General features: G+C 40.2%; 1 protein-coding gene across 11 annotated transcripts in view; it reads right to left on the minus strand.

Annotated features, from left to right (window-relative positions):
- LOC113406875 (zinc finger MIZ domain-containing protein 1) overlaps positions 1-14,597 on the minus strand; it is a 500,854-nt gene that overhangs the window by 224,028 nt on the left and 262,229 nt on the right. For all 11 annotated transcript variants that reach the window (XM_026653693.1, XM_026653694.1, XM_026653703.1 and 8 more), the window contains one exon: positions 1,725-1,835. In XM_026653693.1, the coding sequence (XP_026509478.1) occupies positions 1,725-1,784 (60 nt within the window). In that variant the 5' untranslated portion in view covers positions 1,785-1,835. The remainder of the gene's footprint in view (positions 1-1,724; positions 1,836-14,597) is intronic.

The following is a 14,597-nucleotide window of genomic DNA, read 5'->3' on the forward strand; positions in this document are numbered from 1 at the left end:
TTTGGGGATTTCCCCCCGGACGGGGGTTTGAATCCCCAAAAGCCGGACATGTCCGGGAAAATCCGGACGTATGGTAACCCTACACCAGACTAGCAAATAAACAAACTTTCAGAACCAAAGCCTCCAGCTGCTTTAAAATAATTGATTTGTATGAAAAAAATATCCTTTAACTTAGAAAACATAATCCTTGGCTAACAGCCACACACCAGACAGTGCTGCATAGTGTGATGCTATAAAACGGTGGCTATTTCTAAAGCTAAGAGTAAGGGAGCAGATAAAAGCAATAGAAAAAGACATTTCAGAAGTCTAGGTGTAGCCAATATACCACCACTTGTTCTTACTTTAAACTGAGCTTCAAATGAGGATTTAAGCTAGGGTTCTAAATTCTCACTCCACTGTGCAAAAGAAAGTTATGAGGGGAAAGAGGACCACAGCATAATGTATGTTTTTAACAGAGAGAGATTTTTATGCTACGAGGGCAAGATTTCATACTTAGTTAACACACACATTAACCGGGGATCCTACTAGAATTATTTATTATTTGTATCACAGTACTACCTAGAGGCTAGAACCCCATCATGCTGGTACTATATAAACATATAATAGAGACCAACCCTGCCCTGCAGAGATTAAAAAAATGGAAGCAAATAATCTATACTGGCCTCTGGATCATCATGGTTCCAAATTGTTCAGGAAGTAGTACAAGAGATGAACTGGTCAAAAAAGGGGGAAAATTGTGGAAAGTGTTATGAAAAACGTGTCCCCTTTTTTTGGTTGTAATTTGAAATTTCACTGAAACAAAAATTCACAACATTTCATCCAACTCTAATAAGTGATATTTTAGAGTTCATCTCCTGGATCCAGTTGGGTTAAGAGATCTCCCGAATACATTTTACACATAGTTGGAAATAAAATACAGCAACCTTTAGCCTCATCTCAAATTGAGAAACTGCACCCCCACCATCACCCACCCACAGCGACAGATTCCTGTCAGAGAAAGTATGCAGCTGGAGGTCGAGAGTCAGGCAGAACAGCTCACAAGGAGGAGTGAGCAGGCAGAGATGGTGTCAGCTTCTGCCATCAATTAGACAAGCATTTGGAACTACTTCTTTCCTCCCCCAGTAATGCATAGAGGGTAACAATTTCAAAGCCCCAAAGGGATTCTGGAGCCTAAATTCCATTTTCAAAAGTGTTTTAGGTATTAGGGCCCAGATCCTCAAAAGTATTTAAGCAACTAGTTTCCACTGAAATCAATGGGAGCGAGCCTAAGTCCCACTGACTTTCAATGAAACTTTGGCTCCTAAGTGCCTACATCATTTCTGAATGTGGGTCTTAGATGCTTATGAAAATTTAGCCCCAGTCTCCAGTCCCTAAAACTCAGCTTAGCAAGAAACATTTAAAAAAAAAAAAACACACACATTAAGAACAAACATCTACTAACTATGAACTCATTCATTTGGTTTGTTCACTGCTCTCCGCTTCTAGGGAGCAAATTGATTAACCCAAGCAGACGACTCTCTGGGGAGTTTGAAATCTGTGGCGATCCTTGCAGGAGTCGTTTGTATACTCAGCCAGATTAGAACGTTCCCCCCACACACCTTACAAAAAGGCAAAGATGATGATCATTATACAGGCTCTGAAAGCAGCTATGTGCCATGCCAGGCAATGCAATGCAGTGGCTGCTCTAGCTTTACTCGTAGTAGCGGTCTCCAGTTTCAGCTTACCTGTTTTATGCACTGCAGCCGGTCATTGGTCTGCTGTATATGCCTGTCCATAGAATTCATTTTGATTGTCTCCACTTGGCTTCTACCTGAAAGCCATTAAAATCCCTCAATCTGCAAGATAAAAAGAACAGGAAAGATCACTGAACAAAGTCCATGCCAACTCTACTGTCAGAGAGACCATGGATGTTACACACCACAGGTTTAACCTTCCTTCCTGGGGATGATTTTTTTTCTCTTCTGGTTTGGGAAAGGGGACTGTCAGGGGGCCCACAAGGTATGCACAGGCAGAGGCTCTGTATTTTAAATTCAACAATGACATTCCAAAGTCACATGATGACACCTAGCTAGGTAAAGCAAACTCCACTGGGAGCTTTTGTGAAGCCAATGACAAAGGTTCCTTTTACACAAAGAACTACAGAACTGCTTCACCAAATGCCACTAAAATGAAACAGCAGAGCTGCTGGCAACATCCAAGAAGTCTGGATTTTATGAAGACAAGAACATAAAGGACTCATCATTCTATTTCTATGGGAAAAAATACCTCTCGCTCTCACAAGTATTTCGGATGCACTGTACCATTACATGGCCAGCAAATAAGGACTGGGATTACACAACTGAGCCTAGATATACTTGCCTATGTATTAGTTAGGAAAGCTTTGGATCTCGGTACTTTCAGTTAGAATGATAAGAATGCCTTGATATAAAACGTCATTTAAAAATGGTTCTGGAAGGAGTTGTGGTGGCAGTGAGTACAGCACTGGGATTCAGGACTCAGGCAAGATTTTCAAAAGTGACTAGTGATTTTGTGACATCTTGACATACCTTAAAGAAGTCTGATTTTCAAAAGTGCTGAGCAATAGCCACCTCTAAAAATCTGGATCTTTTCAGATGTCTCTCTTTAAGCCACAAAAACTACTAGTCGCATTTGAAAAATCTTGGCTTCTGTTTTTATCCCCAGCTTTGCTACTGACTTGCTATGTAACCTTAGGGAAGCCACAAACTCTCTGAGCCTCATTTTATGCATCTGGAAAATGAGCAGCATATTCCCATCTCAAAGAGGTGTTGAGAATTTTGATTTGCATGGGAATAGCACTAGGAAATCATCACATGAGAAACAACATCAAGGAATTATGATGATATAAACAGCAAAACTGTGATCTGTTGGCCCCACCATCAACACTCAGCAAGAGGAGCAGAGTTAAATAGGTTTGTTAACCCCTTTTCAGAGTCAGGCTTCATGCTACCCTGCATCTGCACATTAGCATCTCTGGTCAAAATAATTAATATATCAGCACAGAATTGTTTTTCAGCAGTGGTGAAATGTAAGTAAAGAATTAAGATCAGTGACCAAGCTAGGGCCATGGAAGGTACTAGGTTAGCAAGTAACCTCTGCATCTCATTCTGGATTCTGTTTTCTAAATCCCTTTTATCTCTGCCTCAGCCCATCCCACAGCTGAAAGTGTCGGCTATGCCACTTATGGCTCCATCCATTTTAGAGACAGGGATAAATATCTACTTGGGATTTTGCTCTGACCTTTCAACTACTGTAGTCAAAACTAGGCTTGGCACCTAGGCCAACTGGAATGCAGTACAAACAAAGGTAACCCACTGAGCCCTGCAGCCCATGCGCACTGTCTGTGGGTTGAGTTTAACAGAGTCCCTCTTGGCTTTATCTGTTCTTTTACTTTAGTGGCAAAGCAGTTGCTTGGAAAGATGGAAACTTGGATTCCAACCAGCAATTTCTGTCCATAATTCACAATATCAACTGATATGCACTGTAATTTGTTTAAAAGCAGAACTGTGACAAGGCTCCAGCTATGTATAATTGTACTTAACAGGCTTAACAGTTTTAAAGGCTTTTTTCTAATACTCCTTTCTCAGGGAAGGGTGATGAGGCCTCCCCCCCCCCCCCCCACACACACACTCCTCTTTCTCCCAATCCCTTTCACGACACTCTGAAGCGAACACAGAGTGAATATTGTGTTACAAAACTGATCTTTGCCTATATTGATTTCTCTGTCCTTGCAACACTGTAATAGCCAGCTTGGAAGAACACTGTAAGAAGCTGCTTTCTCACACTCAATGACTGGGGCAGGGGGAGGGGAGGGGAAGAGGAATATTAGGATTTTGGATATTAGGAAACACTATTTCACTAGGAGGGTGGTGAAGCGCTGGAATGAGTTACCTAGGGAGGTGGTGGAATCTCCATCCTTAGAGGTTTTTAAGGCCCAGCTCGACAAAGCCCTGGCTGGGATGATTTAGTTGGTGTTGGTCCTGCTTTGAGCAGGGGGTAGGACTAGATGACCTCCTGAGGTCTCTTCCAACCCTGATATTCTATGATTCTATGAGAGGGGAAGGACAGATTCTGCAAGACTCATAGACTTTAGACTCATAGACTTTAAGGTCAGAAGGGACCATTATGATCATCTAGTCTGACCTCCTATACAACACAGGCCACAGAATCTCACCCACCCACTCCTGTAACAAAACCCTAACCTATGTCTGAGTTATTGAAGTTCTCAAATCGTGGTTTAAAGACCTCAAGACACATTCTCATGGCATATTTACAAGAGTGCAAACTTTATACTGGCACAACAGGATTCCAAGTTTGCACTCCAATGTCTGCCGTTGTGAATTCTAGTTTCATTCCTATCACACCTAGCAGTTCGTTTTGTTTATCATATCTCTGTCCCTGATGGAACGTCTTCACACACACGAGAGAGAGGGTGGATTTTTCTGATGCTCGTTCTGCTAGGGAAGCTAAAACCCTTCCCCACTCCCACCTCACAGCACTTTAAAGCCCTTCAATTAGAGCACCTCTAAAAGCCTGCAGTGTGAATGCCCAGCCCCCAGAAAGGGAATTGTGCTCCCCTGGATGGAGATGCTGAATGCATCACTGTCACAGCACGATGGATTCCAGACCATGGCATCTGCGTGTGTCCCACGCACCCGAGCCGTCTGAGATTTCTGTACCTAACTGATAACGTTCTCTCATGGCTCCTGCCGGATTAGACTCCGGGAAAGAAATCTTTTCTGCTAGACAGCTAAATGAGGTCTTACAACAGCAGCTCAAGCGCCTCATCCCCACACTCCAGACACAAGAGGGTTCAATAAAGCACTCTTGTCAATAAATTATAATACTCATGGAATGGTAAAGCCAGTTTCATGTACAAGTATCATTATTAGACTTTGCCAACGCCACCTTCTCAATGGCAGGCACTGTCCAAGGACCCTTTAGAAAACGCAGATTGATATATTTTATTAAAAACGAGTAACACATTCTTATCTGCTTACAAGACCCCAAAACAACCTCAGTAGCCATGGCGTTTAATCTTTCAGTGGACAGCAGAGGTATTTATCATGAGATAAGCTAGCCGAGACATGACACCACTTCAGCAACGATCTATCTTAAGAATTGGAATACATTATCTGCATTTTAATTGTGTATTGGGACAGAAGGAAAAGAGCATATTACAAAAATCCGCCCCTTCTTCGCCCCCCACCCCCAAGTGTTGTTAAACATAACTAAGGAATTAAATCACTGGCTTCATTTCTCTTTACAAACAAAACAAAAACAGTAGAAATGTTCTTAACCAGCCAGTAATCACAATGCTGTGTTTAAGCTGCTTTTGGAACAGAGATAAGTGCCCCCCCCTTTTTTTTTTTGCATTATTTAATTAACCCTCTCACAACTATAGAACCCTGTAGAATCCAATCTCAAAAACAACTCTACTCCAGGCAACAGATTCAAGGACATCCCCAATACCTCCAGAAAAAATGATTCCCGTGGATGCAAGGCTGGATGTACCAGGCACTGAAGCTGTCAGCTAATAACAACAGAAAACTCCTGTGTTGCTGTTGGCAATACAATGTGGGGTTGGGAGACTGGGGGATTCTATAGAGATAATGATAATGACTTGCATTTATGTAGTACCATTCATGCCAGAAGATTGCAAATAATTTTACAAATTGATTTATAAACTGTATATAATACACCTCCAATCATCTGACTTCCAGTTAACCACATGTGTAAATGAAGGTGATCTCAGCTACCTGAACCGTGCATTACTCTCCCATTTGTCCAAAACCCCATTTTCCCCAAGAGCGGTAAATTTCTCAGAAACTTTTCGGAAAATCAGGGCTGTACAACATACAGAAATAAACCACGATAGCCATGCAGCTACCTCTGAGAGTAACATGGAAGCTGTTTCATTGCCCATAGCAACACTTAATGGTTTCGGATGGGAAGTAAAGAATAGCATATGCACATGAAATTGCACAGAGAATATAGAAAGCTGAATAACTGCCAAGGTACTGAGGGCTGGCTACATGCAGAAAATTAAAGGCACGACTATACTAGTATAATTACACTGCTATAGTTATACCAATAGATCTCTGTGTGTGGACACTCTCATTCTGGAATAAGAGTGCTGTTTTCTGGTTTAGTTTATGTCTCTTTGAAAGAGGATGCAACCCCACCAAAGATTAGCCACAGTACTGTATCTTACTTTGAAAATAACAGTGTTTAAGCGAGGGCAAGCCCAACAGAGTGGAATGGGACTAGTCTTCTATTATTTAGTTAAGTGCTGTATCAGGTCACAAGTGAAAATGACTTTGTTGGGTCTCATTCTAGTCTCTTGTATATCAACGTTAGCAAACCATAGCAGGATTCGGCACAACAAGCAGCCTCTGCTCAGAGGAATAGCAGCGGGGTTAAAGCAGCTGATCAGGATTAAAGGGCATCAACAGAGCTGTGGGGAAGAGGAAGCTTACTTGGTGCCTTCAAAAACAACAAAATATCACACACACACACACACACACACACACACACACACACACACACACACACACACACACACACACACCTGTTTTACATGCTAACTCCATCTACAAGGATGAAAAGAACTGTTCTTGTTCCCCTTTGATTATATTGTTCTGTGCACGGAGAGCATGTTCTCCTGTTGTGTTTCTGAGGCATAGACCTGCTCTCTTTTAAAGAAAATATTATGTACATTATTCTTGCCTTCCCTCACCGCAAGCATGCGAGTTTATAGCCCCAGGCAGTAATTAAATAGACCTTATTTACATATTTATGATGCCTCAAAAGGGGAAGAGGGTTTTTTTAAAGGAACAGATGTATTGACCTATTAGACAATGATTTTTTTAACCTTAAATGTATCAAATCTTTCTCTGGTGAACTACAGTTAGAAGCATGTTCTTAAGTAGGGATTATGTAGTGGATAATAGAAAAACTGGAAAAAGGAATTTCACATCTTGCTGTTATAGTCTGTTATATTGGTTGAAATTCCCCACATTTTGAGTTTTCAATTAATTTTTTGTCAAAAGTTTGATTTTCAACCAAAAATATTTTCAAAAAGCATTTCTGTAAAAGAAATTTCAAGTTTTTAATCAGCTTTAGAGCTGTTTGAAACATTTCAAAAGTCACACATTTCAACATTTCAAAATTTTGACATTTTTTAAAATTAAAAAGAATGGTTGTTTTGAAAAAAATCATGTTTTTTTTAATCATCTCTACTTCATATGGTAGATTATGACATGAACCACTATTAAATCAATCACAGAACAGATCCAAACTTCAAAATTGCATGTAATTTGTGACATAACTGAGAATTGCTGGCTGGTGACCTCGAGAATGACTAGGGTGCCAAGTAGGTTCAAAAATATTGTATTTGGCACTTTACATCCATGAAACCTTGCAACACCCCTGTAAGGTAGGTACGTGTCAGCCATATTTTACAGGTGGCAAAACACAATCAGAGCTGATTGACTTGCCCATTGCCATGTGGAGAGTCACTGGCATCTAAGAGTAGAATCCCTGAGACTCCTGGTCCCAGGTATGAAGCTCACTGGCGGATTGGTGGGAGGAAGTTGACACATATTTTGTCTTACAACTGGCACTAATACATGTTGTCAACCACTCACTTTCATGAGCATTCAAGCTGCTGACCAAATTCCTTACTCTACATATACACACAAAGCAGCTACCATCGTGTACACTACTGTATCAGACAACATAAAGAGTAGACAAACTGGATTGCATAAAATAAGAGCAGACCCAAGTCATCAGCTAAAACCTGAGTCCAACCTTTTAGAGACATTATCAAAATTTTGGTCCCTTCTTCACTCAATGCTTGTGCCATACACACTTTCATACCACTCCACTTTCTGGTTTTGAGATGCAAGTAGTATTGAAATACCATAGGAAATTGCTTATGCCTGGTCAATGGAAGTAGAAGTAACTGGGAATGTCCCAAGAAAGCCTATTCAGTAAGTTTCTGCCTGATTTCTAGACCACAGAGACTCAGATAATACTTACGCACACAGCCTGGGAACCATTACGCTCATATAGGCCCAGCATATAAACCAAAGAGATCAATTTGTAAACAATTACTAACTGATTAGTTTCAGCAAATAGATGGGAGATCCTTTAACATACAGGAAGAAATAGAGCAATAGAACCTGTCTCGAAAGTAAATAATGTGTCAGCATGTATGATGGGTAATAAATAATACGCCATTTTGTAATTTAATTTCTTAATTCATGTAATTACCTAACAGTTGATTAGAACATCACTGACAAATGAGATGGCGTTTTTAGACTCAAGAGATTAGTGGTAACGTAAATAAAATAAATAAATAAGTATAGTGGAGTAATAACCGTGAACAAAAAGTAATTACCTGAATTTAAAGTTAATGTTTTAAAAATTAAAGATGGAGTTACAAATAGATAACAAGATAAAGGAGAAGAAGTTTGGCAGGAGTGCACTTCTCTTAACTCACTGCATCTCATCTATTGATTTTTATCCCATCTGCTCTCGGAGAGGTAAAGGAACATCCACCACAATGTATGTGCTAGGAACAGCTAGTGTCTAAAAGGGAGAGAAAATAACTGCCGTGGGGTAAAGAACAAGGGCCTAAAGATGTTGCCAGGTGAGAGCTCAGCAGGTCAAGATACTTGGTTTCAATTTTACAAGTTGAGGGTATAAGGAAGATGCACACTAGCAGCCACCATCTGGGAAATCATATATTTGTTATCAATAAAAGGGTCGGACTTGGAGCCACTTGGAACCAGTCAATCGAAGTGGGAAATTTATTGAGAAAAGAAATCACACTGGTGTGGTGTATTTCATTTCTTTGTTTTAACCTTAACAAGGTGCGAGAAAGGGAAAGAAAACAATTTCCAAAGCAAGAATTCTACAATACATTTAAAATAACCCTGTCTCCCCATAGTATCGGATGGTAGCATAGGATGAAGCACAAACAACTGGTGAATGCTGTTGCTATGTACTGCTGATGCTTGTTTATTCAATCAGATACAATGGAATAATTTGTTATATGTCTCTAATATGCTGAAAGTCATAAGAGAGGACTGAGAATTTTTTTTTAATCTAATAAATGTCTTTGATCAGGTTACAAACCAGGCTATGAACAGGGTGGGAAGGGATTACATTGGCTAATGAATCAATTAAGTCATCAGCAAAGAAGTGGCCCAAACTATGATGTTGTAGTTTAACACAGAGATGATTAAGACGAGACATTTGTATTGTACCATTAACACATCAGGGGGGTTAAAAACAATTAATTTGCCTAACATACCATCTCTCTCAGGAGAGCAGCCAACTGAGTGCTTTACCTATACAAAAGGAGTTTAGTTTCTGCACAAAAACTTGGCCAAGGAAGATCATTACATATTAAGATGGAAGTATGTAAGTCTGGAGGATTTAGCACCATTCATGATTTCACAACACTTGCTGTTCCAATATCAAAGTACTCTATTTACTGAAACACGCCTTGAAATGACATGCACTGTTTTCACTTTATATGCACACATATCCTATATTGCTATTACATATGTTGGTTTGTAGTATACATCTATATTAATAGGAAGAACAATGCTAAATGAAATTATTTCATTTAAAAGTACTTAAAGAACCTTCCTGTTGATTAGCTGGGTTGAAGTGAGGTTGTAGGTCTATCTTGATTAACAAAAGTACTGGACAAATTTCCGCCCCCCTACCCCATCCTAGACAAGCCAGCAGATGTCTCCCTTTTCTACTAAAGCCGAGAAAGCTCCATTCCTTTCTCACACAGCAGTCTTGTGTTTCTTTAAGCCTTTACAAGCCCCTACAAATCCTTTGCTGCTGCTTCCTAACAGGGAGCACTAAAACTGACACTGTCTGTCTGACCTTGTGGTTATTGATTAACTATCTCCCCATTCGCTGCCATCTTTCACACCTCCAGAGCTTGCAAATAGAGAGCTAAGGAGTTGCAGTCATACTCCGTGACAGCTATTCTCAAAAAGGGCTGCCTTTGGAGATGCAAAGAGAGAACACTGCTGTTTGATCAAATGCGTTAATGTCAAGACTAAATACCAAACAGGTTCTGACAGCGTGTACCGTTTAATATAAATTTGTTACAACAATTCAACACAAATAGGAGAAGGGGAAAAAAGAATCCTAAACCCAATTATTTATTGGCTAAAAAATATTCACTGCACTTTCCTTTCACAGCAATATGCTCCCCTAAAATTCAGGGAGGGGGGAACAGGGCAGAAAACCACTTGCATGCTAGATACCGAAAACATTCCTGGATACCATATTCTAATCTATCCATCTTTAACAATACTAATCTCAGAATAGTTTCCAACATTTTAAACACTGTGTTATTCCAATACAACCATCACTCATAAGCATCAGAATTAAAAAATGCTTTCCATAGGTTCAAAACATACTTTCCAATCACAGACCAAGTAGGACTGTTTGAGTGCTCAGGTATTTCTGTTTCCTTATGAAAGGCACTGAAGGAAACCACTTGCCTTACTAAATATTTTATAAGCTATAAAATTGTATAGTAGGTTTATCTATGCTTGGGATTATAAACATTTTAAATAAACTATAACATTTTTCTTAATTGAAAAGCAGATTTAAAAACAAAGTTCTTCCTGAATTATAGGTGGGGGGACAGGGTTGAGGAGCGGTGGTGACGTATACACACAGATTATATATTAAATTCATTTTTAGGTACTTATGCTAACGTCCTTAGGTATCATAACAAAAAATGATGACATATAGACCTTTGGGCATAGGCACCTAAAAATAAGATATAATCATTACATATTAAGTATATGCTTTGTGCATACACATACGCACATACCTATATGCTATGATATTACATTAAAACAGCTTTGTTTTTAAATCTGCTTTTCCAAAAAAACATTCAAAAATGCACTTAAACGTTGTTTTCATCTCGAGAATAAAACTGTGATAAGTTTAATATCCATCCATGACAACTATTTTATTTCCCTTGCTAGATCAGTACTTCAAAAAATGAGAAGCATGAAATGTCAGGTGAAAGGCCATTTAATCATTAAACACTTGAAAAAGGAAGTAGTTTTAATAAAGCTTTATTTACCATAAGCTGCTAAATAGCTACTGCTTTTGGCTTTGAGCTATTAAAAAGGGCCAGATGTGAGACAAAGCAGCGTTTGTTATGCTGGGCGAGGAAGAATAGATATTTGTGCAGTACTGCTTTCCATTGTTGCTCTACAAATGTGCAATAATCCCCCAAAGACTTTCTATCATCTTTGACGGAGAGAAAGCAAGAGAGAGAGAGAGAGAGTTTGTGTGTTTGTGTGCATGCATGCTGCCAATACGCACAGCTTCAGTGAGGGGTGGGAGTGGATTTATTTAATTTATGGTGGCTTGAACTGTGAGCACTGGCAGTTATGTTGGGTTAAGAAAGCTTTTTCTGCAGCCATGTGCTTGAGAACATGTCTATATACATGGTCTATTATAGACAGACGTGCAAACAGACACACACAAAAAACAAATCCACACGTTTTTGAAAAAAAAAGAAGACATGACAGCTTGCATAAGCGAGCCTGCTGGACTCCTCTGGGAGGAGAAGCGGTGGTGCGCAGAAATTATTCAATCATCAAGCACATCTGCAGCCTGATTACAAAAGCAAAGGTGGTAGTGTTGTCTGTGGAGCGCAAAGCACTATGATCCGACCTGCGTGGGGTGGGGGTGGGAAACCACACACGAGTGGGATCAGAGGGACAGAACACTATCACATCTCTAATCAAGTGTAACACTTATTAAAATCTCTACACACTGATCATTGGCCAGTACAATAAACTTAAAGCACATGAGCAGTCTTTTGCACCTCTGGCCCGCTGGCTGAAATGACTGGTTTCCCCAGGCCAAATACAGTATCTGTGCAGATCCAGTTTCAAGTAATTGTCCTGCTGCATGCTTATATTATAAGGTTGGTTTCCCTACATTCCACCTAAGCACAAGCATCAAAAACTCTGTCAAGCTTGTTATATTTAGAGAGGGTAGGGGGAAAGATAGACACTGCAGTTTATAACAGCAAGAAGTAATAATACAAAATTAAAGGCAAAAGCACTTAAACGTGTGCTCCTAGGGAGCAGGAGCTGACAGACCTGCTGTAGCATTCTCAGAGGCTTTGCACATTACTATGTAGACAGATCAGCCAGCACAAACATTGACAGTTCCACAGCAAAGTCCACTGATCCAGTGGTTTATTAAATATACAGTAGCTTGCAGGCAAGAAATGCTAATCCGCACAGGGACAGCTATAAGCAAATGAGCCATCTCTAACTAGTGACCCTGATCACCCAGCTAACTCCGCTACCATCAAAGGAAACTCCCCAGGAAACTTGCAAATGCCTAAAATGACAGGGGACAAGACTCCCCTTTCTCCAATCCGTGGTCCCATTCCAAGAAAGAAAGTAAGCTATTTTGAGTAAATTAATTGGAAGTTTCTATGCACTGGAATGGAGTGTCTGTTGAGGCAATGGGTCCCTTTAAGAGGGGAAGAGAACAAGGAATGGGATTGGTATCCAAACAGGACACCCTTCACCTGACATTCAGATCTTAAGTTAGGTCTGTAATGACAATGTTTTTACCATTCTGTGGCCTCCCAGATTTCTCAACAGAGTGGCCTCCCAGAACCCTAAGCAGAAGACAGGACTGAGCAGACTAGCCGCCTAGTTAATGATAGTGCTGCGTTTTCTCTCCAGAGATCAGCCTGCTCAGTGTCTGAACACGACAGCTGAGGCCCCCATTGGTAGGCTCAGTGGTGCGATTAAGGATGGAATCTCACTTCTCAGCAGGTGAGGATGGACCATAGGCACACTGGAAGTGGCACAGGGAAACTTCTGCTGCTGCCGCCACCTGTGCTGTACGTGTTCTGTGGGTAAGGGCCCCAGTCTCTAGGGATGTCAATACAGTGTCTTTGCACTGTGTCTATATAGGCTGTCTTGCTGGCCAGTAAGTTACAAATAAAACCCCAACTGGGTTGGACAGGTTCACCCAAGTCCTCTCTGGCTACGGGCTCACAGATGTTGGGTATTGCAACAAGAATAGAAGGGAAAAAAGCCAATATTTTTCTAGGTACCAGAGTGACCAGCAGCAACAAAAGCTTCACAGAGAGGACCTCAGAAACAGGAGTGGAGAAAGATGGAAAAGAGTTAGTACTAGCAGCAAATGTTAGTAACAATTTAACAATTACCTATCAAAAACTGAAGATGCTGCTTTGTGTTTGCTCTGCTCTGATAATATCCCTGCTGTACCAGACAGTCGACAATAAATTGCCTAGGGAGGTTGTGGAATCTCCATCTCTGGAGATATTTAAGAGTAGGTTAGATAAATGTCTATCAGGGATGGTCTAGACAGTATTTGGTCCTGCCATGCGGGCAGGGGACTGGACTCGATGACCTCTCGAGGTCCCTTCCAGTCCTAGAATCTATGAATCTATATATCAAGCAGAGAGAGGTCAAAGCCTCCTGGGCCCAGCCAGCAGAAACGCTCCTAGCAAGGTAAATCTCAAGTCCACCAAGAATGAGAACTGAGAAGGATTGCACTCTGACATGAAATGCCTTCGTGTTTGTTTAATGTAACTAGGCATGTTTTGGAAGCTGCATCATAAAATTTGAAGGGAACATTTGTTGACATGAAAGGTAGCATTTGTTAAAAAATAAAAACAACATTGTACCATCAGGGATTTTCTTGCATTCCCCAGAACCCATTAGCAGTACAGAGCACTTGATCATTCTCTTCAAAACCATTTTCCACACCCCACATGTACACACAAATGTGAATAGATTTGGATCCTTTTTTTTTTTTTTTTTTGGTCGCTAGAATTAAACATAACCCAGAAAAATATAAAATTAATTAAAGTAGCCAGCATTTTCCTTTTATGGTCCATAAACACAACACAATTTATTCTGTTGCTCTTTCATTCTAGGAGAACTGAAAAACTGCTCCGAAGACCAATACTTTCTGGTTAACCATCAGGGATTGCTTCACTCTTTCAGAGAAAACCACCGGGGGTAAAAAAGAAGAAAAAAGAAAAGCATTGCTGCAATTAACAAAATCTCTAGAGAACAGAGAGAACTGAATAGCTGCTGTGGGACATGGACTCTAACAACTTAGATCTACCATTATCCTGGTCTGTTCTGATGAAATTTAAGTAAAGATTTACCCAATTTCCCAGAATGGAAACACAATGAATTCCAGGGGGATGGGCAAAACTCATAAAAGCTAAACATAGCTGAAGGAAGAAGGTAGAAATTAGATGGCTGAGCAATTTTTTTTTTTTATCATTTTTTTTTTTTTTTTGAGCCAGAGAAACAAAGTAGTCACTGGCTGCTGAATTACATTTTTGACATTGCCTTCCAGTATTTACTGGAATGTAACCTCTCTGTACTCCACATTTATCTCTGCTTACTAGGAGTTCTAGCATTTGGGGTGGTGCTTGTTGATAATGACCGAAGCACAAGATATTAAACATCTACATTTCCTAGACCAGGGAGGGGTTCTCACAAGAA

Source organism: Terrapene carolina, unplaced genomic scaffold, assembly GCF_002925995.2.
Source record: "Terrapene carolina triunguis isolate 2854851 unplaced genomic scaffold, T_m_triunguis-2.0 Scaffold147, whole genome shotgun sequence".
Lineage (NCBI taxonomy): Eukaryota > Metazoa > Chordata > Testudines > Emydidae > Terrapene > Terrapene triunguis.